General features: G+C 36.3%; 2 protein-coding genes across 2 annotated transcripts; one reads left to right on the top strand and one right to left on the bottom strand.

Moving 5' to 3' along the window:
* The first annotated feature begins 4,743 nt into the window (after positions 1-4,743).
* On the top strand, positions 4,744-5,679 carry LOC140163905 (vesicular acetylcholine transporter-like). The gene has a single exon (XM_072187215.1). The coding sequence runs from the start codon at positions 4,744-4,746 to the stop codon at positions 5,677-5,679; it is 936 nt and encodes a 311-aa protein (XP_072043316.1).
* A 1,461-nt stretch (positions 5,680-7,140) lies between these two features.
* LOC140155810 (uncharacterized) lies at positions 7,141-23,176 on the bottom strand. The gene is made up of 7 exons (XM_072178791.1): positions 22,725-23,176; positions 17,319-17,388; positions 15,683-15,807; positions 15,290-15,388; positions 11,647-11,712; positions 11,311-11,369; positions 7,141-8,663 (listed from the first exon to the last, which is right to left on the bottom strand). The coding sequence occupies exons 1-7, from the start codon at positions 22,794-22,796 to the stop codon at positions 8,654-8,656; spliced, it is 501 nt and encodes a 166-aa protein (XP_072034892.1). The 5' UTR covers positions 22,797-23,176; the 3' UTR covers positions 7,141-8,653.
* Positions 23,177-25,015: the final 1,839 nt, after the last annotated feature.

The following is a 25,015-nucleotide window of genomic DNA, read 5'->3' as shown; positions in this document are numbered from 1 at the left end:
AGCTACCAACACTTAATATAACTACAACAAGTTGTGTATGACAATAAATATACAGAGTCTAAATATACAAAGTCAACAAAGACAATATGGCCACCGTTATGGCGGGAAAATGTCAGACAAATGCTTCTGGTTAAGTGGAAAAATGCCACAGTATGGAGTAATGGTGTTTATCTATTTGATGTCCCTTGCAAGTCTTACGATCACCTGATAGTCCAGAGAGATGACTATGAAGGACTCCAGAATCAATGTGGCTGCCTGCCACACCCAAGTCAAATTATGTACAACATGTAGTTGGATTAAAAATCTTTCAAGTTCGTACAGCTCTATTTGGTGATGATGATAATGTCTGCAAGCTGGAGAAGTCCTGTGGAACACATTAAGTATGTATAACTGACCTGTGTATGTTAAAGGCTGATGGTATTCAAACACAACTATGATGCCTATGCTTGCATGATGGAGATGCCTACACACTAAATTCTGCCAAGGCTGCCATATTCAGAGGGCTTCAAACAGGTCCAAGTAGACACTGCAGTCTCACAAAAATACCACTTTCCAGTCAATCAATTATGACCAAAAATCACGTCAGTAAGATGGTAGGATAGATATTCCATGTGAAAACTTCCATAAGGTGAAAATAAAGATAATTTTAGAGAGCACAAAATGAGCACATCCACCATAATGAGCAGCAAAACCACTGGTGTGGGTAGGTATTGTCATACTGCAGTTACTATACACAATACACAGTGCTCTTACCATTGACGCGTGACCTCTACAAATAGTGTATGTTAGAAGTATAGGCCATTGCCTAGTTAATAAGGTCACTGTGTGAAAAATAACCGGCCAATATTTAAAGTACTCTTCTGAAATTCTAGAAAATATAATTTTGTAACATGTCCTAAATGTTTAGCTAATTTAGATATTTGGAAATATTCGCACTTTGGTGTTTTAATGTATGTTATAGGATAATAGAACATTGCCTAGTTAACGTCACTGTGTGAAAAATAACCGGCAAATATTTAAAGTACTCTTCTGAAATTCTAGAAAATTGTATTTCTCCAAAATTCAAATAATATAAGCTAAATTGCCTAATACATTTGTATTTCTGCATTCCCCAAAAGGTCAACAGGAAGTCTCCAAAGAGGTCACCAGGAATATCATCACCAAAAGTTATCGGGTAGTTATCCGCTAGTTCCCCAAAAAGTCGTCGGGTGGTTTAATACCCGCTAGTTTCCCAAAACGTGAAGTCATCCGGTACCTATTACCTGAAAGGTATCCACTATGGTTTCCCAAAAATTTATCGGGTAGTCACCCGCTACCTATCTAATTTGCTTGTGAAATTTGCCGGTGTCTACCCGGTGACTATCGGGAAGTTATCCTAAAAGGTCTCATTTTTTGATATGGGTGGTTTAGAATGGTATTTAGAATATCAAATGGAAGTTCATACTAGCACCTATATGGGCAGCTGCAGACGTGTAACGATGTTAACCTTTCGTACATGTTTCACATCTAACTCGTTTGTTTTCACACTACGCAAAAAGCATAATTGGAAAGGCTAATATCGGGTGACGGCGATAGCGACGGTAGATGCAAGTATGAATACAACGTCATTCAAGGAAATAATCATCTTTAGGTCCGAGAAGTGTGAAAGTTTGTGAACAATGATCTATATACGTCAGTGAAGAATTATGGTATACAGCGACATCCGCACTAGGCATATGATATATAATGCCATTAAATACTCAAACAAGAATCTAGAATCCACAGTCTTTCGATAGCAACGGTTGAGTAGGCCTAAATATATCTAAACACTAGATAAAAAAACAGCTTTGCAATTCTCGCTATTCGCAATAAGGGCGCCGCCAGCGGTTTGCGATGTAATCGTGATGTATCATGGGAAAATCGTGATGTATCATGGAAAAGGTCGACATCAAGTCCGCGCAATACGAATATTACCATGCTATTACATAGGAACACGTGACAATATTTTTAGTTTGTCAATATAACGGTATTACACGCAAATCGATAGAGAAAAAATTAATTGTGCACATTTCAAATCACATTATTAAGTATTATTGAGTATCGATTCGCGTGTAACACCTTTATTTTGACAAACTAAAAAATATTGTCACGTGTTCCTATGTAATAGCATGGTAATATTCGTATTGCGCGGACTTGGATGTCGACCTTTTCCCATGATACATCACGATTACATCGCAAACCGCTGGCGGCGCCCTTATTGCGAATAGCGAGAATTCAGACCTTTGGTTGAGGTCACGCACACAAAATATTCTGTTACTCCCGATGTAAGTATCATAAATGCAGGCGTGTATTAAACACAATACGAATCCGAAAAATCCCAATAACACTTATTCATTACACGCCTCTGCAAAATAGAATGCGTCTGGAAAATTTATTAATGCTAAGGAAACAAACAATGATGCCTATTATATATAACATTAATCAAAATCAAGAATTATATCAAACAAATCCTCCTACTCGACTCGCACATTACTTGGTTCAGGCCTGTAGAATGATTACGGTAAAAATACTTGAATAATATGCTAGTTGCGCTAAATAACTAAAACAAGAAACTTTTCGTGTTTGGCTGATCCTCGCTAAATGAAGGTCATATTAAATATATTAAATCGTCATTATTATTATTATTATTATTATTATTATTATTATTATTATTATTATTATTATTATTATTATTATTATTATTATTATTATTATTATTATTATTATTATTATTATTATTATTATTATTATAATAATAATAGGCCAACACGCTGCCCCCTCTTTGATATCCTGCGGCAAATAACATTGTTCAGTTTAATATGATCAGAGTAATAATTTGGAATGAATTTCAACAAACTCTGAGCTTTCTGAAATAATGTCTCCAGGATTGACCTTGAACCTTTTAGCATAAAGTAAAAACTTAAGTTCTCAAATATGGCAAATTATATCCTATTTCTATCCTTGTGACTAGATGATTAGATTTGTAATGTTAGGCACAACATGGAGCATTTTCTTAAGTAACATGAAACATCCCCTTATTTTATGTGTTCCATATATTTTTCTGTGATAAAGTGGTCATGTGTGTTAGTTAGGTAATAATAGATTTTCTTCAATTTCAGAATGTTATAGAAGGTTTTCTTCGAACTTTAGACTCCGAAGGTTTATTACTTCAAAACGATTTTTTTTCATCAAATCGAACTAACAATACGTTATCATGACAATATAAAATCTTGGATATGCACATCTACGAGGCACAATTCTGGAAAAGTTTCAAACTTTGTATATTTAGCTATATTTTACCACATTTGAACACGCAAAGAAACTTATAATCTATTTATCGAAAGTGAGGTTGACTGGAACATTTATATTGTTAAAGCCTTGGAGGAATTTTAAAAATAAATTATGATTCGTGATAAAATGCGTTATGTTAAAACCTATGCGATATTAAATAATCCAAAACTGAACTCGGGCAGAATGATTTTGTGTATGTATAGTTTTCATAATACTTCAAGTACAGCTGAAACAAACTGTTTAGGAATGACAAACTTTTAGAATTATTCGTGATTTTTCAAAGAAATGCGAATAGCTTGGCAAAAATGTACGAACCGGTCAACGTCACTGGAAAAAAGGGGTTGTTTATTTTTTGCTTGATAAATTTATTTACTTGAAAAACCTATCAATAATTACTGTTTGTGGGACTTTGTGCCACAATTCTTTCCCCTTTTTAGCTGCTTGACTTTAACATATTCAGTGGTAATACATCATACTTTAATACGGTAGTTTACGTACCTAAAATTCGTGGGACAAAGAATTCTGGCACATTATATAGCAGATATATATTTTTTTTTTTTGATTTTTCGTCAGCTGCTCTTTGCATGGTGATATAAAGGCCACGCGGAACAAATAAGTGTTCTGAATATACATTATCGTGTTTCTTATAATGGTGGAGAACAATGTACTCCGTAAAGTAAATACCTTCCAAGCAACGATATCCCCGGTGTTCATGGTGGTGTCCACATCCTCTTTTATCGCCTTCAACATTAACATTGACGTAAATGAGGAACTTATGAACTTATCCAGTCAGCTTTATGTTGTTTCCTACCGTCTACTGGGCATTTGGATTTTGGAAGACGCTATTCATGAGCCATCATTATGTCATTTGCAATATGGCACAGTATCGTTAATCTGCATTCAACAATCATAGCTCAAAATAATATGAAATATGACCTCAAGTTGTGGAATAAGTTGTACCAAATCCAAATGTCATTCTATGACATATTAGCACGTTGGATCCTGACCAGGATCCGGACGGCAGTTTCATTCATTTGGCACTTCGGAAACTTAAAAGTAAAATTAGTTTCACGATTTTCAGCTTGTCATTAATTTGACATTACTTTTACTGTAAATAATAAAGGTCCATACAACCGAAGACATGGATGACGGGGAAAATCTGTGTTTGTGATTTACATGCATGTTACCAATGGTTACAATATAGGAACTTTGGTATTATTGTTGTACTGAAAGTTTACAATATAGGTTGTATAACGGTATGACCTTCATTCGACTCTGCAGATTGGAGTTTAGGTCAATTTAACGAGTCAGTTCACTCACAAAATGTATTAATATCCCCATTCATAATTTGCGGAACGTGTTGCAGAAGCACTATATAGAGTATGTTATGCTGCACATAACGTTCAATCACAGCCTGTCACACCTCTCCTCATCATGTTTACCATACAAACGCAGCTGATATCCTGCTTAGGAATCCTGACACTTGAGAAGATCATTCATGCTATGATTGCACCTTTAATAACTCAGTGGGACTGGGCAACAACTGTTGGATATGAAACTTACCCCAATGGCACAGTTACCTCATTGGGAGATTACTACCCATCTTGCGAAGAGTGCAGAGAAGAAAGCTCTTCCAAAACTCTGAAATTATCCGGATTCGTCGCAGCATTTTTGCTGATATCACCGATTACAAATGCGGCATTTTCCCCTCTGTCTGGTTATTTTGGCGACAAAGCAGGATATGATTTCGCTTTATTACTTGGATTATCAACGTCGGTGGTAACGACGTTATTCTTTGCGTTCTTCTCGAATTTTTCAGCACTTTTTAGCGCCAATTTATTGATGGGTATTGCTGGTGCTTTTAATACACCGAATACATTCGCCAAGTTAAATAAGCTGTACCCACCTGACAGCGACAGTGGTAAAACTGCTTTAGGAATGGCGATGACCACAAATGTGTTTTCATTCATCGGGCCTGCTATAGTGGGAATTCTGTATGAGTATGCCGGACAACTGTTATGTTTTTTGACATTATTTCTTCCCTTACAACTTATCCTGATTTTTGCAACTTCTTGGTCAGTTTACGTTATGATCCATGAAGCAAATAGACAAGATGTTTATGACAAAGACAACAGTAGCCCCTTCGATAACGAAGAAGAGCAAGACATTTTGGATCAAGGCAAAGCAAACTGCTTCGAAAAAGTGCTAAATCATCCCAAAATCTTGGTACTTTCGGGAACGATGCTAGTGGGTTGGCTTCCACGTAAATGTTTAGAAACGTGTTTGACAGTATGGATGTATGACAATTTCCATAGTGGACCTTCTGAAGTAGGACTCGTCTTAAGCGCAGGGCCATCAGCGTCCTTGTAGCTAATATTTTCGCAGCGTGGTTTGTGATTCGTTTCCCTCAATATCTTTGGAAATTCATCTCCATTAATTTAGCATTTTGTGGCGTTCCAATCACTTGTATATGGACAGCAAACTCTCCTATTTTAGTTTCAGTTTATATTGGTATATATATTTTCTTTGCCTGTCTCGCAAGGTATGCAGCGATGGGAATCATGTCAACATTGGCAGAGACGATAGATAATGTCCCAAGGAGCAAAGTCATGAGCATCACCAATATTGGGATGGGTTTGCCCAATTTTATTGGGCCTGTTATAAGTATACCTTTGTACAATTACTTCGGATTTACTGTCATGACTTTAGCAATTGGTATCCCGTGTGTGCTATATGGAATTGTATTAATGGTAGTCGGACAAACTGGTCAAGATGAGAATGCTGATTATTCAGCAAGCTACGTCAATTTGCCCCAAACACCAAATATTGTCACAAAGTCAATTCAGATTCAACATACTTCTCAACAGTAAACACCAATTTTTTTTAATACATTACCCCTAAACCTCCTTTTTGATCGACCACTGTCCACGTTTGTAAGTAATTCACAAGCATGGGAAGATGTCTACACACCATTATTTGACTATTAAATTCCACAGTGCATATATTTTGTCTCATTTTGTTAATTTTTGTTGTGAATTGAAAATCTGACTTTGCACTAAGGCCTATATCTTTCCAGATTTGCCGGCAGTGTGTGAACCAACGCAATATGTGATGCATGAACTTGGAACCATGGACCATGTAGCTTACATTGTTATTTCCGATTCAATGCACTTGGTCATTGTCTCAATTTGTGTGTGGTATGTTGAAAGTGAAGGTAGGGTATGATAATGAATAATAACCACAAAACAACCTTAATATTTCACAGGGTGTGCGAGAAAGATACGACCATTTCGCTGATATCAAAATCTCTATGGAAGAAATGGTTGAGGTTTATAGCCCACATTGCCTTCCTCGACACGAGATTTTGACAGAGTTTTTTTTTGAGAACAAGGGCAAAAAAGCGAGAGCAGAACCGCTAGTCTAACACGCTGCCCCCTCTTTGGAATCCTGTGACAATTAACATTGTTCAGTTTAATATGATCAGAGTAATAATTTGGAATGAATTTCAACCAACACTGATCTTTCTGAAACAATGTCTCTAGGATTTACCTTAAAATTTAGATATGGCAAATTATATCCTATTTCTATCCTTGTGACTAGAGGATTAGGTTTGTAATGTTAGGCACAACATGGAGCATTTTCTTAAGTAACCACTTTATGAAACATCTCCTTATTTGATGTGTTCTATATGTCATTCTGTGATAAAGTGGTCATGTGTGTTAGCTAGGTAATAAAAGATGATTTTCTTCAATTTAAGAATGTTAGAAGGTTTTTTTTTTCGAACTTTAAGACTCTGAAGGTTTATTACTTCAAACATGTCAAAGCAATCCTTTTTTTCATAAAATCATTGATTCGTGTATTTATTGCTACATAATAACCCACACATCACATCAAATCGAACTAACAATACGTTCCCATAACAATATAAAAATCATCGATATGCACATCTACGAGGCACAATTCTGGAGGAAGAGTTTCAAACTTTGTATATACTTTAGCTATATTTTACCACATTTGAACATGCAAAGAAACTTATAATCTATTTATCGAAAGTGACGTTGACTGGTACAATTATATTGTTAAAGCCTTCGAGGAATTTTGAAAATAAGTTATAATTCGTGATAAAATGCGTTGTATTATAACCTATATGATATTAAATAATACAAAATTGAATTCGGGAAGAATGATTTTGTGTATGTATAGTTTTCATAATACTTCAAGTACAGCTGAAACAAACAGTTTAGGAATGACAAACTTTTAGAATTATTCGTGATTTTTCAAAGAAATACGAATAGCTTGGCAAAAATGTACGAACCGGTCAACGTCACTGGCGAAAAAAGGGGTTACTTATTTTTGCTTGATAAATTTATTTAATTGAAAAACCTTGCTAATTGCCTTAATATTATATACGGCTTGTGCCACAATTCTTTCCTCTAATAGCTGCTTGCATGACTTTGATATATTCAGTGGTGATACCTCATACTCTAATAGTTTACGTACCTAAAATTTGTGGGAAAAAGAATTCTGGCACATAGTAGATATATATATTTTCGTTGTTGATTTTTTCGTCAGCTGCTCTTTGCATAATGTGATATAAAGGCCACGAGGTACAAATAAGTGTTCCGAATATAGGCCTACATTATCGTGTTTCTTATAATGGTGGAGAACAATGTACTCCGTAAAGTAAATTCCTTCCAAGCAACGATATCCCCGGTGTTCATGGTGGTGTCCACATCCTCTTTTATCGCTTTCAACATTAACATTGACGTAAATGAGGAACTTATGAACTCATCTAGTCCGCTTTATGTTGTTTCCTACAAATAGGCATTTGGATTTGGAAGACGCTATTCATGAGCCATCATTATGTCATTTGCAATATGGTACAGTTTCGTTAATCTGCATTCAACAATCATAGCTCAAAATAATATGAAAATATGACCTCAAGTTGTACCTACAACATCCAAATGTCATTCTATGACATATTAGTACGTCTGATCCTGACCAGGATCCTGATGGCAGTTTCATTCATTGGGCATCATACATTCAGACAAACTTCGGAAACTTCGGAAAAGTAAAATTCATTTCACGATTTTCAGCTTGTCATTAATTTGACATTACTAGCTATATATACTCCATGTCCCATCATGTTCACACTGTGAAGCCCAAGCTTTGGTTATATACTCTACTTATTCTTATTACGCACATCCGCATACACGGAAGGCCAGTCAGGTACAATCATCTCAGCTAAATCTACTGTTGTCTCGTACGGGTTCGGGTGAGAACAGTGGATATGTACTTCTCATGAGGTAGTTCATCTGCACCTCTCGATAGAAGCTCATTTTGATTACTTCTCCCTGAGTATAGAAATTACAAAAATATCATCAATATGAAAATTCAGTGTACACTCTATTATGTTTATCGCGTGTTATAGGCCAAATACCAATCAAAATACAATGGCTACGTGATTTAATTGTCCAACATTATGATGAACACCTCTGAACAGAAGAAGAAAAAATGTCTTGTGAACAAACATGGCAAACAAATAACATATCTAAACTCTCGCATGACATAACTACACCCATCTACGACCCCCCGCACACACCCCCACAACCGAAACACACACACACCCATCCTATCCGGACCCAATCGTGTGTCCGTCCGGACCGACTGGTTAACCTCCCCCAACACCTCCACCCCCACCCAACACATACACAAAAACGCCCCATGCAGACATTATGTATGACTTGTATCTATTATTAAAATTAAAAACGCTTTTAGTGAAACATCAAAGAAAATACTTGAAGAAGTTATCCTGCTTGCCAAGGAAAGAATCGAAGTCAAACAAGAGAAACTTATCGATCCAACCAAACGATATAAATTCTTAATGGTGAAATCAAGAGAGAAAACCCAAGGGATGCCGTGACAAGTGGCTTAAAGACTTATGCATCAAGGTAGATCAAGCACATCAAGCTGCAAAATGATCCAAAGAAGTCTACTAGTACTACACAATCAAGAAAATTACAAAGAAAGCAACCACCAAAATGCAAACAGTGAAAAGCAAGGAGGGAGGAAGAAATACTCTCTGAAGCAAAGGATGTCAAAGACAGATGGAAAGAGAACTTTCAAGATCTGTACAATAAACAGAACCCAGTTGACAAAGCCAAAGAACTCGCAAATAGTATTCCCCAAATGCCAACCTCTGCTGAGGAACCAGGTATCCTACGCGATGAGATCGTCAGCTCAATAAGGAAACTTTCCGATGGAAAAGCCCCGGGCTATGACAGCATTACTGGTAAAGAACTCAAAGCAGCAGGAGACATCGGAGTTGATATTATACATAAATTGTGCAAGAAAATTTGGGACGAAGAGGAGGCAATCATCACCCCCATTTATAAGAAAACGGACAAGCTAAACTGTGGCAATTACAGAAGAATCACTCATGCAAAGTTCTCACCCTAATTCTTCAAAGACGCATCATGAAAAGGGCTAAAGAAATCCTATCAGAAGCGCAAGCGGGGGTTTAGACCAGGCCGGTCAACAATTGATCAACTGTTCACCCTGAGACAAATTAGGGAAAACACCTTGAAAAGGACAAAGAACTCTTCTGCTGCTACATTGGCTTCAAGGCCTTTGATTCTGTGTGGCAGGAGGGCCTGTGGAAGGCACTTGGATTCTTTGGATTCCCCAACAAAATTATAAAGCCGGAAATCTGAAAGTGCTGTAAGAGTTAACAGAATGGTTTACCACTGCAGTTGGAGTGCGACAAGGGTGTGTGATCTCACCTCAGCTATTTAAAATCCTTCTGGAGCTGGTCATGTTATATGCACTACACGACACAAACATATGGGTAATCATTCAGGGGCAGCTTATCAATAATCTACGCTTTGCGGATGACATTGCGCTTGATGCTGGGCGACCTACAAACACTGGTTAACCTTGTGCATAAAAGCAGTACAACACTGGGACTGAAAATCAACATAGGATAAAATTAAGTACAGGCAATCACCAAAAAGTACACAAATATAGATATAAAAATCAATGGAACACCCCTTGAGCTCACTTGTCCAGGTTGAGGAATTCACATACTTAGGAGGGAAGCTCTGTCAAACGGGATCCTGCACCGAAGACGTAAAATTGCGCATTGGGAAAGCCATAGGGACTGTCCAAAAACTCCACAAGATATATAGAGGACATACAGAGAAGCACTAAGATCGAGCTCTACAAAGTACTTACCCTCTCGATACTGTTGTATGGAGCGGAAACATGGACTCTAAAGAAAGAAGATGACAACAGACTTTCAACATTTGAAATGATGTGCCTTCGCAAAATAATGGGAGTGTCACGTCTCGACAGGATCAGAAACACCACCATTCGCAAAAACCCTTGACATGGAGTTTACCAACCTGGACAGAATATCAACAAAAAGACTCCAATACTTCGGCCATATCCAGAGAATGCCACCATCGCGTTTTCCAAAATTAGCACTTGAGGCACATATCCATGGCAAACGCCCAAGAGGGAGACCACCAAAAAGATGGAGTGACTGCCTGAAAGCCGACTGCAATAAAGTGAACATCAGCTCTTTGTCGAAGCTAGTAGGCTAGCTCAAGACAGAAGGAAGTGGCAGGACATCATCCATTAAATAGATGGCATCACTCAACCCCAAGTTGGAGTGAACGCCATGTAGGTCAAGGTAGGTCAAGTATTTATTATAGTGCAAAGTTGTTATCAAGGTAGATTTTCCAGGATCCGGACCTTCTTGCATGAAACCATAATTGTCTGTATTTTTCGCCATTCTTTAGGCAGAGCGGCAATACAAAAGGCAGATTCATTTCAAAATTCTTAACCCAACAAGCCAGCAAGCCAACATGCAAAACAATCAAACCCCTCCAGAATTATCTAAAACTACATGAAATACCTGCAGTGTTATTAGTCTTTGTATACACGATAGAAGCAGTAATACAAGCTACTTGGTATATGCCTTACTAAGTGTATACTTACAGCTGTATGCCCTCCACGTAGACTTGGTACAGAGAGATAACACAGAGAAGGCAAAGAACCTGTTATGTACGAGGAAACAAAATGTGAGTAAGGCATATATATATTTATACTTATAGGGACAATTTTAATTGTACTTTATAAAAGTCGTAAGAATCCATTCCAATTTTGACTGTGTGTGAACATTACGTGTGTGTAACCTAAGATGCTCCAAGGAGCAAAGTATGCTGGGCTACTCCATTTAAAATGGTTACCCCCTGTGGAAGACATGACCTCCCACATATAGGGGGTGTATGGATTTCAAGTGAAATTGCCCATTACCTTCAAAAATCTACTTACGTCAAGTACAACGAATGGAATAGCCATGCATAAATAGAGAATCAATGAGGCGTCAATGGATGGTTTCTGAAATATGTAACAGAGACACATAAATACTGCCATGAGAAACTACTGGGGATAAAAGTTTTAACATTACATAAAGCAAAAACAGGAGCGATTACCGAATAGGCTGCAACTCTACTAGTCTCATTACAAGACATGCAACCCCAACCCTAAACCGTAACGCTAAATTCCGTAAACCGTAAGCATGCTGTACCCAGTTCGGTAAGTGACGCGCACTTTTCGGGAAGGGGAGGGGAGGGGAGGGGAGGCATGGGAGTTTGGGTCAGGTGGAATTTTGTTCCGTTGCCTTTAGCTTTGGCAGTGATTTTTTTTTTCGATTTTAATGTATAGGGCCTACATTTATACATGCAGAGTTGGGTGGGGATTTATTTTTACTCATCAGTGAGGCAATTTTTTTTTCATCTAACTAGTGGGCAAATTTTTTTGTCTCACTAGTGGGCATTTTTTTCCCCAAAAACTCCCATTCCACCCCCTGGAAATCTAATGGTGCGCCCCTAATTGTACCCCAAAACATAAGGGGGCGCAACACTAAATCACTACGCATTTTATGTAAGAACGAAATTCGGCTAATATAGTGCATAGTGAATATGAGATTGTAGCGACCATATCTACCGACATGTTCACTTTAAATCACTCAAAATCAGCTCATATGAATTCGACAAGTGTCTTCAATGATAAGATGCAGAAAAAAACGGACATTTACTCTCAAAAGCAATTCTCTGTGGCGGATGAAGACAACTTCCGATTTTGAAATGTGAGTGGTGAATTTAGTATATTTCTAGGCCATATTTTTTGCACCGCGAAATAGCGAAAAAAAGTCAACGGTCATCGATATATGCCGACAAAAGTTTTGGAATCTACAGAAACAGAGCTTTAATTTGATACCAAATTTATTTTGCCAAGTATTGCAGGGACGCCAGGAATGGCGCTAGAAGTAGGCCGAAATCACACGTTATCCTATGGGACGCTTATTTAGTGTTGCGCCCCCATAACGCGTATTAAGGGTACTTGCCCATGAGTTTCATTCAGGGGCGTGTTTGAAAAACGGCACAGCGCATTAGTAAAAAGAATAAAAAATACTAAATTTTCACCGGGGTTCGAACCACTGCCAATTGTACTATGAATGCTAAAGATGCCTATACTGTGCCACGGTGACTGTGGTTAACATTCGGCGATTTTCAAAGATATACATATCAACACGTTTCTAGTGTATTGAAAATCAGAGTTTGGTAGGAATACGGTCATAGAAAGACATATGACTCTACTTGTCTGTTTGTTTTCATTTAATACAAATTAATTTTGATGAATTGAACTGGTACGACTCTTAGCACTCGTGATAAACGACGATTAATTTAGTAATAATAAAATGAAAACGCTGGGTCATTCACGACGTCATTTGTAATTTATGTTAAAACCTGGGGAGGACCACACACATCCGTGCTGCATGTATACGTGCGCAATCGATACTCAATGATCCAGACAATAGCGTTTGAATATACCGCCCTGCTTGACACATCTTGTCACTTGCGGGAAGATATACTATAGGCCTACCCTAATAGCTTACAATAGATACCCCACCGTAAATAGCTCTGTTCATTACCTCGCTGTGCCAGTTTATACGCGTAGTGTACGCACTTTTGAACCATATTTTGTTAAAAAATGATAGGAAGGGACTGTTTTCAGCTAAAATGTTGGTTATCAGCAGATGCTTAATGATACCGGGAAGTGTTGCAGAAAGGTAAGCGTACTCTTTATTTTTTCAAAATATCACATATCAATGAATTTAAATTTGAAATCCAAAAAGGAAATGTCAGGTCAAAATTCTCACCTTAGAATTATTGTGAAATAAAATCAAACCAAATTTAGGCTCCGCAAACAACGTCCAATTATTCCCATTGGTGTTTGCTACACGTGCATATAATAAATTATGATTTGGGGCTAATTTGAGAAGAGTTAATGCCTCGAGTTTCAAAATACACCGAGTGATGTTTTTGATGAAAAAACATCGACAATTCAAGACTCTGTAAAAACAAATCAAGAATTTTCTGGGATAATTGCAACTAAGTATAATGAAAGTTATGATCTAAGCTACCAGATGCATCATTAATTTCCTGACTATGATATTTAGTTGTGGGAAAAGATTACTTTAATGTTTTGGCGGGATTATTTCCCGCCAAAAATTTCAACCAAAAAGAGCATGTAGCCTTAAGAGTGTGTTTTTTTTGTGCCAGAACAGTCAACTCAAAACTTGTGCAAAGAAGAATTTCATCTAAGCTTCATAACCAATTATCAAAATAAAGACAAAATAACAAATTTTAGAGGGGTAACTTAACCATTTTGAATACGCATGTTATAGAATGCTTAGACTTTTGTCAAATCTGTGCATTTAGTGACAGTTATTGTAAAAAAAAGAAAAAAAAGAAAAAAGAAACATGCAAATAAGGGATGCACGATTAGGATTGACCTAGATTTCATTTGCAAAATAATACAAAATAATATAATTTTATTTTTAATTTAAGAAAATAGTTCAACTGGCATTTGGAATTAGCTTTGGTCATGGTTTAGTATGCAGATAGTTTGAATGATAAACCTGAATCAACTCCCAACCCTTAGAACTGTGGGAGCAATTAAGGCAATAATGTGACTGTCGTCGCAGATGAGCGATCGATGCTATTATAAGTATAGACCACTTGGCATCTGACGTCATTGCCCGGCAGTATGCGCGCGCATTATGGCAATTTCAATTGTTCTTTGCCCTGCAGTGTGCGTACGCATCGTAGTCTGCTAAGGGCACGTGCATTTTAAATCGCCCGCCACATTTCATATAGTACAGGAAAGCCATTGAACAGTGTAGCGGCTCGTTCGAGCATATCGATAGACGAGTCCCTCCCCTTTGTTGATAAACAGTGATGTCAAGTGGTCTATACTTCTTACATCAAAAGTACGTCGGAGTTCATGTCGCTTGTAGTTATCCATTAAACTATAAACTGGGATTTAGTTCTAGATCGACTCCGTTTTATGCAGGTAAATGTCAGTTAATAACATAATCAAATTATGAATGGCAAGGCTGGTCTGGGTATCGCGAATGCATGACACCAAGACATTTGCAAAGCGTGAGAAAAGAAAACTACAGTACACCAAATGTATACTGTGAACATGGAATTTCTATACTCATAAGAAAATAATGAGATTTAAAGTCAATAATAGATATCAGTCCATAATATGTACATTTAGTCGAGTTACTTGTTGATGGTCTGTTCTTGAAGAAATGTCATGAAATAGTTCAGAATATAGATGCACACCCCATAAATAGAGGAGTTTTTGACCAGTTACGATTGCTGGAAATCCAGACTTTCAAAGTGTCCAAATACGAAAACAATCCAGCGAGTTATAAATTTCAGGTGGTAGTTTCGGACAATTTCGTGATTTTTATACATTTTATTGCCTATCCAAGCTTTTCTAGTAAAATCGGAAACAGGAATTCCAGTCATTTTCAGGAAGCAAATCTGGAAATCCAGACATTTCTTTTTTTAACTGATTTTCTGGAATAGACCAATACAATAATATCAATATAACTTACCACTACAATGGCATAAACAAAGACGAAAAACGAAACAGCGAAAAGGAATAGTTGCAACGTTTTGCCTATCATGAACGGTATCAGCATCCATTTCTTATCCTGAAAAAAAGATATAATAAAAACCACATTTTAATAATTATGCAAAATATATATGCATGGGTACAGAAGTGTATGATATTGTAAAATCATTTTAATATGTTGTACCTGGAACAGGAAAGAGCACATCAATAACAAAGTTTATTGTCTTCAACAGCTCAACAAATTTGAGCATTTTCAACTGTATGGAGTCCATCCAGGTATGTGATATCTATCCACAGAATATCTAAAATACCACATATTATGTTAATCCCAAAACAATAAATTTATGAATGTGTTACTTGAATATATACTTACTCTATTTACGCCAATAAATAGTATAATGCACGCAATGATGATGTAGAGGTTAATAAGAAACCCAATGCCAGACATGGCCGCTACGCTGTTACCATACGCATCTGAACTTGCTGCCTCTATGGGGCCTGGAAAAAAGATATTAAAGGCTCATTCAGTGATCCCAGTGGAATTGTAAAAATATTAAAATAAAATATAACAGTGAGCCTTGGGATCTCATGTATTGAACCCATACCTTTCCCTGTGATTGCGGGATTTATTTTTCTCAATATTTGAGTACAAACACCGCTAGCTCAGGCACCGCTCCAACTCGCCTTAATTGTAAACAACGGCAGGGTACAGACAAAGATATCGATAATGACATCAGTAAAGAGCTTAGACAGGATAATAGGAAATCACGTGACCAAAACCAATACTCTTAACTTGAAACGCCCGATAGGCCGCCTCCTCCTTCATTATTCAATACACCTGTTTACTTAGAAATTGATTTTCTCGCTCAAATAAAAAACAATAATTGTATTTTTTTTTTCGGTAATGTCAGATAAAACCATAGTGCTTTGATACACCTGGTTTAAAATTAGTATATTTTATTTTTACAGCCCGTGAGCTTTTTTTTTTTTTTTTTTTTTTCTTGGTGTTAATATTTTAGTGTTTGAAACTAATATAGTTCGCTAAAGAAAAATTAGTTTTGTCATAATTACCGTCTTGGTTTCACCGTTTTTCACTTCAGACTGCCTAAATGGCCTACTCAGTAGGCCTACATGTACTTGTATTTCGAAAGCAAACAGCAGACATAATCGACATTTCTATTGTGGCTTACAGAATCATCAATCCATGGGTATATTCACGCGTTGATTTCGAAAAAAATTCAGTCGGAAGTATTGTCATTATGGCAAAACTATCCAGATGATGTGCGTTAGAGAGATGTGAAAAATCCTTCATAGCGAACTATATTACTTTGAAAAGCTAAAAAGTTGATTACAACAAAATTGAAGCCTGTCAAAATCGAAACTCTTACACTATAGAAGACTAGATTTCACGCCTAAGTTTAACACCAGGATTTGTATCCAAATGTGATTTAGTTTTAAAATTATGAGTTTAAAAAAAATTCTTCTGGTACTTTCTGTGCACAGTATATAACAATAGCCAGCGAGTAGCGGTCTGAGTGTAACATATTCCGTTTTTCACGATTGAGGCACGCTGCGTGAATCACGTTCTTCAATGTTCTTCATCCAGTCTATACAGGGTGTATCAAAATGATTGGTACCAATCAGATTTATTGTCTCATGAAATGCCTGCTTCTTCCGAATTCAACATTAGACCCTCTTGAAATGACTACAATTATCGTTTAATAACCTTTTGTGACGTTAATCTACAAATAAGATGGATGTTAAATTCTGCACTTTATTGTGGTATTCTTGTCCCTACTCAATGGATATTGATGGGTAACAATCATTTTGATACTCCCTGTATCATGTCTGGATGGAACCTCACCACAATAGGAGTTACTATTAATCAAAACTATTGTTTTGAAATACGAAAGATTTGAACCCGACACCACTATACAAGTCACGCGAAATGTGTATTGAAGCAATATTACTGGAGGTTTAATCATAATCCTCATATACCCTGTACTTACCTTTTGCCTTTGTTTTACCCACGACCACAAATTGGTATATATAATAAAACACGGTGAGAAGGACTGATACCTGCAAAAAGAAATAGGAAAGCTGAAAATAATTATATAAACTAAGCATAAAATAATAAATGAAGCTTATTATTCTTCGGTGACATTTTTGACCAAAAAGAGGAGAAATATGAACTTATTATGTGTTAATATCCCGGGGTTTGTTGATCAATGTAAAATTGTCAATTAACAGCAAGTCACATCAAGCTGAAACAATTTCAAATGTCTTAAGTTTTGGAGCAGAGATCAAGTAACGGTTGATAACGTTTGTGACACGGAACAGGGTTTGAGGAATGACTAATTCTGCCTGAAAATACTGTTTTTGGGGCTTACATCCTGTTTGTATAATAAGCGATTTATCAGTGAATATGTTAATACTGATCAAGTAAAAATTCTGAGTTATCATTATTTTCATGCTAAGTTTTGTTTATTGGTAAAGTTTGTGACATTTTGTCTGGTGATATTTTATGTGTAAATTATATGCTAATTTATGCATAAACAGATCGACTTGAAAATTTATATGCATGTGAAATTGTTTCTACGGATAGCTCAAAAAAAGGGGTTCTATGGAATTGCAAAAACACCAACATTGTTCTTTCCGTCCTTTACAGAACCTTGCAGTCATATTTAATTGGAAACAATATAATTATAAGAAGAACCAAAGTGTTCAGGAATAGATACTTGTATAAATGAAAACAACACACAAAAACTACCGGTATTGATACTACTCACTCAAAGAGAGAAAAATGTCTGATTCTCAGTATTTATTTAAAGATACCTTTAATATTCTATTAGAACTAGATTTTTGTAATTGGGCATCCACTTCAATCTCCAATTATTTTTCCTCTTTCGTGTATGGGTTACATCTATTTGGGCGTAGACATTTACCTCCTACCAGTAGTATGCTAGCAGTATGCTAGTTCATTGCTTTGATGTCACTGTCAATCGCACGATGTTCCTTTATTTACATCAACCTAATAATCCAACACAATTACCAAAATGAAAGCTTCAAACATTCAGCATTCTAACCAGACAATTTGTGCTCCAGGTAAAATAACTTTATATGACCAACTAGAAAGCTACGTTGGTCTTTATGACCAAAGTGAATATTTCGGCCAGTAAAAATGTTTACGTCCAGTTGATAATAATATTTTGAAATATAATTTCATTGATTATTTACGATAACATTATTATACATTGGTTTCTATCCGCTCAATTTCATGTTAAAGGGCATATCGAGGATCTTAACAAGGTTAGCGAATTCCATGAATGCCGTGTGTGTCAGGTCAAATTCTGATTCAAATTTTCTGTTCAACTGCTACGTGTTTACCTTCAATAAAGCAAGCGTTGCATGGAGTAACGATATAGTGACATGCGTACAGTAGTTGGTTCAGTACGCGGAATAATAGTGAACTTAGAAATATATCACCAATCTCTGAAACCTTCCGAATTCGGTTCCCTAAACCGATTTCTGTTCTTATTAATAATGACAATATTAAGACAAATCTGCAGGCTCAGATGGTTTTATAGCTTGTGTCTCGCTGTTTCACTGACTCGGTCTAAAGAGGGTACAAACGACGTGATTGTACGCTCGTCCATCTATTCAAAATCACTCTCCTGTGACGGAGCGGAACGTTTAAAAGCAAGTATTGAAGATTCTGTACGTATGAAATGAACACGCGGACAACGTAGAAAAGGCACACAATTTGTCCGCTTTACAATATATTAAAGACAGACAATGAAATGCATGAAGGAACTGGTCTAACTATTAATAGGATCCATTTTATTTGTAAGAAATCATTATAATAAAGCAACAGTGAGGTGTTTAACTTCATTCGTCCGTGCGGTTCATACCGGCGTGCAGATTGTCCATTAATATACGTGTGAGATCGGCTGTATAAAAAAGAGATTGCGTTTTGCATCTTTGATACAAACGCACGGAGTAACGCACAGAGGAGCTTTGAATTGACAGTTTTACTGAATCACGTGGTTCATGCAACGAGACATATTTTCCCCATGCACGAACATGACGAAAGGCGTATACGGAACATAGCAATCACTCTTTTATCTTTTAGCAACACCTCTCATATCCAGCAATTATATCTGTATAAGACCACATGTCACAAACGAAAATAGGCGAAGTTAGACAAAAACAACAAATGACAAAAGTCGCACAAATTTAAAAAGCACACTTTTAACACTATCTTGTGTTAACAAAACAAAAACAGGAACGATCAATCCATGATCGATGGTTCTTGACTCTATGCGTCTGCTATCTCTGCAAATCCTTTATTGTAAGGTACGGTACTCTTTCCGTTGCCCGAATCGCCTTGAACTAAACGCTACAACATTGGGCTATACAGCTCGATAATCCGAAGGGTAATTAGTCCGAAACCCAGTAACTAAGTTCTAAGCCCTAACCCTAAACTTTACACTAATCTTAACCTATATCCCAAGCCCTAATTGTAACCCTAAACTTATAACCCAACCCTAAACTAATCATATCCCTAACACTACCCTAATGCTAAACCCTAACACTCTAATCTTAACCCAAAATGCCCTAAACCCTAACTTGAACCTTACAAATCCTCCAGACTAATGCACTGTTCCTCAACATTGCAACAGAAAGGCATTTCAGAAAAAGAGGATTATTCAATCGAAGTGTTTTTTGCCTTTTTGTTAAACGCTATTCATTGCTTTGATATACTATGCAGGCTTACTATTATAAAATGTGGGTGAAAGAACTGGGATATTATCATGTTTAAGCCTATCATCAGTGTTTATGTAAAATAGAAAATACATTCCCATTGAGCAAACACACTTTCAATGGAAAAAATAGCAAATTTTGTAATTAATTATAGAGCACTATTAAATAATTTCCATACCAAATATCTTCCAAATATTTCCATTTTAATTTATTGTCATTCTTGTAATATGACTTTATACTGTAAATAAATAAATAAATATTATAATTGCCCTAAAGGGCCCTGGAAAATAGAAAATAAGAATAACACTTTAAAGTCTGAAATATCCCCAGGTTATTTAAGGTTCCATTGAGTGTAATCATCACGTAGCAATGATGATGAGATATTGAGAGGTTGGGACCACCCGCCCGGGCGGGATGACATCCATCCAGGGCATTAAGTTTGTCCTGGGGAGGATGCATACCATGGACTGTCTTAATAATATGCGCGACGTATGGTTGAAATATTATACAAAACATCATCAGTTTCATTCCGAAATTGAGATCTGGAATTCAACAAACTGAGTAATACAGTTTATATAAATGTTAAAAGATAATTAATATTTTGCTAGTCCATAAGCGAATTTCGTAACTTTAATATTTGCGCTAATTGATGAACTGTGTATGGAAAGGTTAAAAGTCACAAAGGTTGAAATAGAATACAAAATATAACGAGTTTCATGTTGATGAATACTTAGTTGGAATCCACGTAAACAGAATAATGATACGTGTAAGATCGGCCGTATAAAAAGAGTAATGATTTTTCGTATGAGGCAATTTTTGAAAACGCTTAATTTCGATCAAAGATGTACTGAAGATAAAGACGCAAGATGTGATTTTCCGTCAATGGACAGTTATATTGATTCAATGTATGTGTTTAATTGTTGTGCTGTTATATTTTATATTTGAATGAAATAAAGATGAATGAATCATAACCCCGGCCGGGAGTTAGCTGAATGATGCATTGTCGTGGCAAACTTGTGTGTTCAGGGCAAGAGTTGATTAATTTTAGGTTTGATTAATTTAATTGACTTAGGGTTGATTAATTTTGTACCTCTCTTAGGGTTGATTAATTTTGTACCTCTTTGGAATAGATAAATAATAATGACTACAATGTAATGACTATAGGCCTAAACCAAACTTAAATTCAAAATTATTATTAACATTATTTCAATCTGTATTATAGTTGTTAATGAAACTGCTTTTGGCGCTAGGTTCGGGCATACCATACACACCTGATCGGAAACTAATTATACTCAGTCCACCTTCATGTGTCATATATACGTTTGTACCCAGAGGTTTGTACACTCATATGTCTGACACATGATCAAGTAGCACTTGCGACATCTGCTATACATCTGGTTAGGTGAGTTATATTTAGGGTTGGAATGGACGATACCCAAAAATAAGTATGATTTGTTTTAGTATAGTCTACTTCCGGTATTCATGCATTCCATTTCAAACTGTCACATTCAAATGCTATATTGCTGTTGGATATGTGAAGAAAAATAAACAAATATATATACATCAAGGCTTTTATGTTTACTATAATGTTCATCCAACATGACTGTCCAAAATGTCATTTTATTCGGGAGTTGAATGCTCGGGTTCAATGGCCGAGAAGTGCATACTTGGGATCAAAACTATAGTTAGTTTGGAGTGTAGCCTATATGGTTCCCATGGTTATGATAGGTCATACAAGCATTTGAATTTTGAATATTATAAAGTACATCGCGGGCATGCACATTTGCGCAATATTAACCAAGCAAACACAAAAACGTTTTTTAAACAAGTTATATTTTGGATTTTGGTTTAGATAAAACGTTTTAATGTCGGTTTTGTATGAAAATACACCACAACAATGTTTTTAAAATGTTTTCAAAATGTTATTGAAAAATATTTTTTGCAAACATTTTTTGCCTAATACGGTATTTTATCATCAGCAACACTTAAATTACATTATTTGCAGTATAGGTTATAAAAATGTTTTTTCAATGTTATGAAAACGTTTTATACCCTTTACCCGGTTAATCTGCCCTTTATATAACGTTTTCTGGCAACCTGTTCTAACATTTTGCGGATGTCAGATGTCGAAAACCAGGGACGAAAACGTTTTGTGTTTGCTGGAAACCCATGCACTACCCCACCCATATATTCCCCGGCCCACAATCGAACGACCCGACTCCCCACCACACAGTTTGTGTATGTCACTACTTTATACTCTTGGGATGCAATAATTATTGGTTGAGTGATCAATCTCATTTGAATATAATTTCGAAGGTCAAAGGTCAATAGGGTTAGGTCAAAGAGTTTCAAACCAAAATGTAGCCTAAAAAGAAACAGACAATCCAACACTATAGCATTAAGAAAATAGCTTTTATCAAAACTATTCAAATATTTTTATTTATGAGGTAAACATTATAGGCTACGTGATAAAAATAACCATACGCGCATTCTTATACGTAGAAAATTATGGCTAATTTTGACCCTACCTACTACCCAAAGTTTGGAACTTAACTTTAAGGTATTACGTCTATAGATGTTTTTATACAAGCAGATTATATGTATGAAACTGTCAATTATGGCGTTATCTTGGTTAAGAATAAGTTACTTACCAATGTATAGATACCACTGGCAAGAGAGCCTGTATGTACGTTCCAACAGCAGCATCTTGTCATGAGCGCCATGATGAAGTCAATATATTCCTAAATATAGTATCCAGTAAATATAATCAGATGTACACTGACAAAGGTACTGGTTACTGGTGGTACCTTGCTAACGCAGTAGGGAGTTGTTAAACTATACGAGATCTGAACTTACTAGAATTGCCTCACTGTCGACGCCGCAAATGGTACGATGGAGTTGAGTTGGAGCAACAGCGGTTTTTCCATGTTGAAAATTAGCACTCTTGTTTTCATCCAATCATATAGCTCGTTAGCGATAGCTCGTATTACGATAACGAAATAGACCGATAGATATCATCTACTGGGCCGTAAATATAAACTAGGCATGACTGACACACATCATAACACACATCCCTACCCACCCCCTACGTAGGCCTATGTGTGTCCAACTGGGGACACACACCCCGTTTTGTTTTTTATTTTTGACAACCGGGGACTTACGTGTCGAATAGGGACTTTTATGGGCCCACTTGACTCTTACCAATCAGGGTCCTGTGTGTTGTTGTGTTTAGTACAACCGGGGACCTCACCCTACCCCTATAAAGTAGGCTACCCAGTTGTATTAATGTGTTTTTTTTTGTTGTTGACATTTTCACCCACCCACAGGGGGAGCCCTAGCCATAGTCAAAATATTGGGGACTTCCCACTTGCAGGGAAGTCCCCAGTTAGTGTGGGAAAAACACCCACAAGAGTCCTCATTCGAAGGGGTTTACGAACTCACCCCCCCAATTTACCACAGCTACACTCCTCCCACACACACCCAACACCAATTCCACACTATATACACCCGACCACACCCACACCAATTCCACACTATACACCCCCACCCACACCCCTTCCACACTATACACACCACTCGACCTCACCCCTGTGCACTTCCGTGTGACACACACATCCCTTGTACACCCGGGCCGTTATCTTTATCATAATCAAAGGTGTTGCAGAAACAGGTAAGTTAACATTACCGCCGTGATTGCTATACTATAGGATACTGATGAATAGAGACAACAGGAAAAACACACACGCCTAAAATGCTGAACGTCACACGCGGATAAATTTACATACACAGGTAATCATATTTATCAGAATTTGAATTTTATTTTCTTGTACTGCATCATGTTTTAACAAATTATTACAAAGAGATATGCGTAATATTTTGAATAGATATATACTAGAATGTCAAGATATACACTTGTAGAGGCGTGTTGAATTTTGGGGGAAAAATCGCTGATGTCGATAATGTGGTTGATGACCCTGATGACACTGAGTGGGAAGAAATTCATTTGCGTAATTTTAAATGCTCTATTGATACAAAGTTCCGCTCTTTTTATTTCACGGTTTTCCATAAAGCTATTGCTTTTAATGATTTTTTATTTAAATCAAACGTAAAGATTCACCTCTTTGTGATCTTTGTAAAAAAATCCCTGAATCTATTGTTCATATTTTTGTGTAAATGTGAGCTCGTAAAACCAATTTGGGATGATTTAATAAAGGTTATTCAAGACAAACATGACATTAATTTTTCAATGTCAAATTTTAAAAAGGTGTTTGGGGTTTTTAAAGACAATTTTCTTACATATCTATGCTTGTCTGTAAAATATTATATTTATTTGTGTAAATTTCAAAATAAGAAGCCCTCTTTTATTGCTTGTAAAGCATATATTAAAAATAACAGGGAAACCGAGTATTACATTGCTAAAAAAAAGGGTAAACTTTCTGCTCATTATAAAAAGTGGAGATTTTACCTTTAATTTTGTTTTTGTGTATGTACTGGGCTGTGTTGAAGACAGTGTTAAATTACATGTATTTGGTAAAGTAGACTTTTATATGATGTAACATTTTTATATTGATGCTGCATCTGTGATTTTTCTTGCGTGATTTTTCTTGATTCTTGTGATTTTGAAAATATATAATGAAAATAAAAGCACAGGGCACTTTGTGTCTTGTGGAAAGATAAAAAAAGATATACAACTTGTTATTATTTTTTAAACATAAAATTGTTCACGAATATTTTGAAAGTCTTTGAAGTTATTTGAATATATTTTTAGCCAACATTTTTAGCTTTTGGAAGATAACTTTTTGCATATTCTCACAGGCCATTCAATATTTGTTTAGGATCCACATATTGTACAAACAGGTTTGCTAGGACATGTATTATACGTTTTTTCATTATTCTGTTCTTACTTTTAATTAAAAGCCGTCGAGCTTCGTTCATCTTACAA

Source organism: Amphiura filiformis, chromosome 1, assembly GCF_039555335.1.
Source record: "Amphiura filiformis chromosome 1, Afil_fr2py, whole genome shotgun sequence".
Lineage (NCBI taxonomy): Eukaryota > Metazoa > Echinodermata > Ophiuroidea > Amphilepidida > Amphiuridae > Amphiura > Amphiura filiformis.
The sequence above is the reverse complement of the archived record's forward strand: the minus strand, read 5'-3'. Positions and strand labels throughout refer to the sequence as shown.